Source organism: Sinocyclocheilus anshuiensis, unplaced genomic scaffold (assembly GCF_001515605.1).
Source record: "Sinocyclocheilus anshuiensis isolate Anshui unplaced genomic scaffold, SAMN03320099.WGS_v1.1 scaffold631, whole genome shotgun sequence".
Taxonomy (NCBI): Eukaryota; Metazoa; Chordata; class Actinopteri; order Cypriniformes; family Cyprinidae; genus Sinocyclocheilus; species Sinocyclocheilus anshuiensis.
In genome coordinates this window covers 1,474,181-1,475,527 of record NW_015548268.1, presented here as the reverse complement: position 1 = coordinate 1,475,527, position 1,347 = coordinate 1,474,181, and the positions used below count along the sequence as shown (strand labels likewise).

Genomic DNA, 1,347 nt, shown 5'->3' with positions numbered 1-1,347 from the left:
GAATTGTGAGAGATAAACTCCCCTCACAATTTTGTATTTTTTTTTTTTTTTTTTTTAATCAAAAAGGCAGTTGCAACTTTTTATGTCACAATTCCGAACTGTTTTATATTGTGCAACTCTGAGATGATAATAAGAAGCATGAGGAAAAAAGTCAGATGCGCAAGATGTAAAAAATACCTTTTTTTATTTTTTTTATCCAGTGGTAGAAACAGGATTCCATATGAATGCCATTGTGTTAAATAACAAAATATTACAAGTGGCAAAAAAATAAATGCAAAAGTGTGTGAAAACTTCTACTTCAGAAGAAAAAGGTCTAGAATCATCTGATCATTTCCTAAGCAAAGACATTTAGACATCTTCATGCGTTGAAATATGTTTAAACATGCATTTTTTTCTGTCTTCTAAATAATAATACTCACTGTGTCTGTGTGTTTAGGGACCAAGATAATGCCATTATCAGGCCTTTACCAAAGGTGAAGAGACTCATCAGTGACAGCACCTGCCTGCCGCACATCGTCCAGGTACACATCACTAGCTCTGTGTTCCTCTAAAGCAGTGTTTCTAAAGCCTGCTAACATCGCATGTTCATTCTCCTGTCCTTCAGCTGCTCTTGACCTTTGACCCCATCCTGGTGGAGAAAGTAGCTAACCTGCTGTACCTGGTGATGCAGGACAACCCTAACCTGCAGCGGCTCTACCTCACCGGAGTCTTCTTCTTCATCATGATGTACACCGGCTCCAACGTGCTGCCCGTGGCACGGTACTCTCCCTGCATCTCAGGCCATGAGAACTAAACTCCTCATAATGTGTTCTCCGAGAAATGCCATTTATGTTTTTGATAACTTGTCATATGCATAAATATGTTCTTCTCTCTAGGTTCTTGAAATACACTCACCTGAAGCAAGCCTTTAAATCAGAGGAGGTAAAGCAGATCTGACGTCTCACACAGTGCAGTTAAACACTGATGACACGGTAAATCTGAGCATGTGTTTGACCCGCAGGCTAAAGGTCAGGACATCGTTCAGAGGAGCGTGTTGGGCTCGATGCTGCCGGAGGCCATGGTGTGTTACCTGGAGAACTACGAGGCCGAGCGCTTCTCCGAGATATTCTTGGGAGAGTTTGACACGCCTGAAGCCATCTGGAGCAGTGAGATGAGGTCAGCTTCTCGTTCCTCGCTCTAGAACTCCTGTGCTGTGGCTCTAGAGGCCTTCTTTGCCATTTCTCTGCATCTCTTTATGGTTCTTATGTGTTTTGAAAAAGCAAAAAAGGCCAAAAGCTCAATGTTGTGCTCAACCACAAAACATTTCAAACAGGAGAATCAAAGTTGGCACACCACAGCTCCAAAAGT

At 42.1% G+C, this 1,347-nt stretch overlaps 1 protein-coding gene across 1 annotated transcript in view; it reads left to right on the top strand.

The window, feature by feature from the left end:
- dnajc13 (DnaJ heat shock protein family (Hsp40) member C13) overlaps nt 1-1,347 on the top strand; it is a 27,668-nt gene that overhangs the window by 15,660 nt on the left and 10,661 nt on the right. The window contains exons 28-31 of the mRNA XM_016443255.1: nt 437-521; nt 605-759; nt 876-921; nt 1,001-1,155. Coding sequence (XP_016298741.1) covers nt 437-521; nt 605-759; nt 876-921; nt 1,001-1,155 — 441 coding nt within the window. The remainder of the gene's footprint in view (nt 1-436; nt 522-604; nt 760-875; nt 922-1,000; nt 1,156-1,347) is intronic.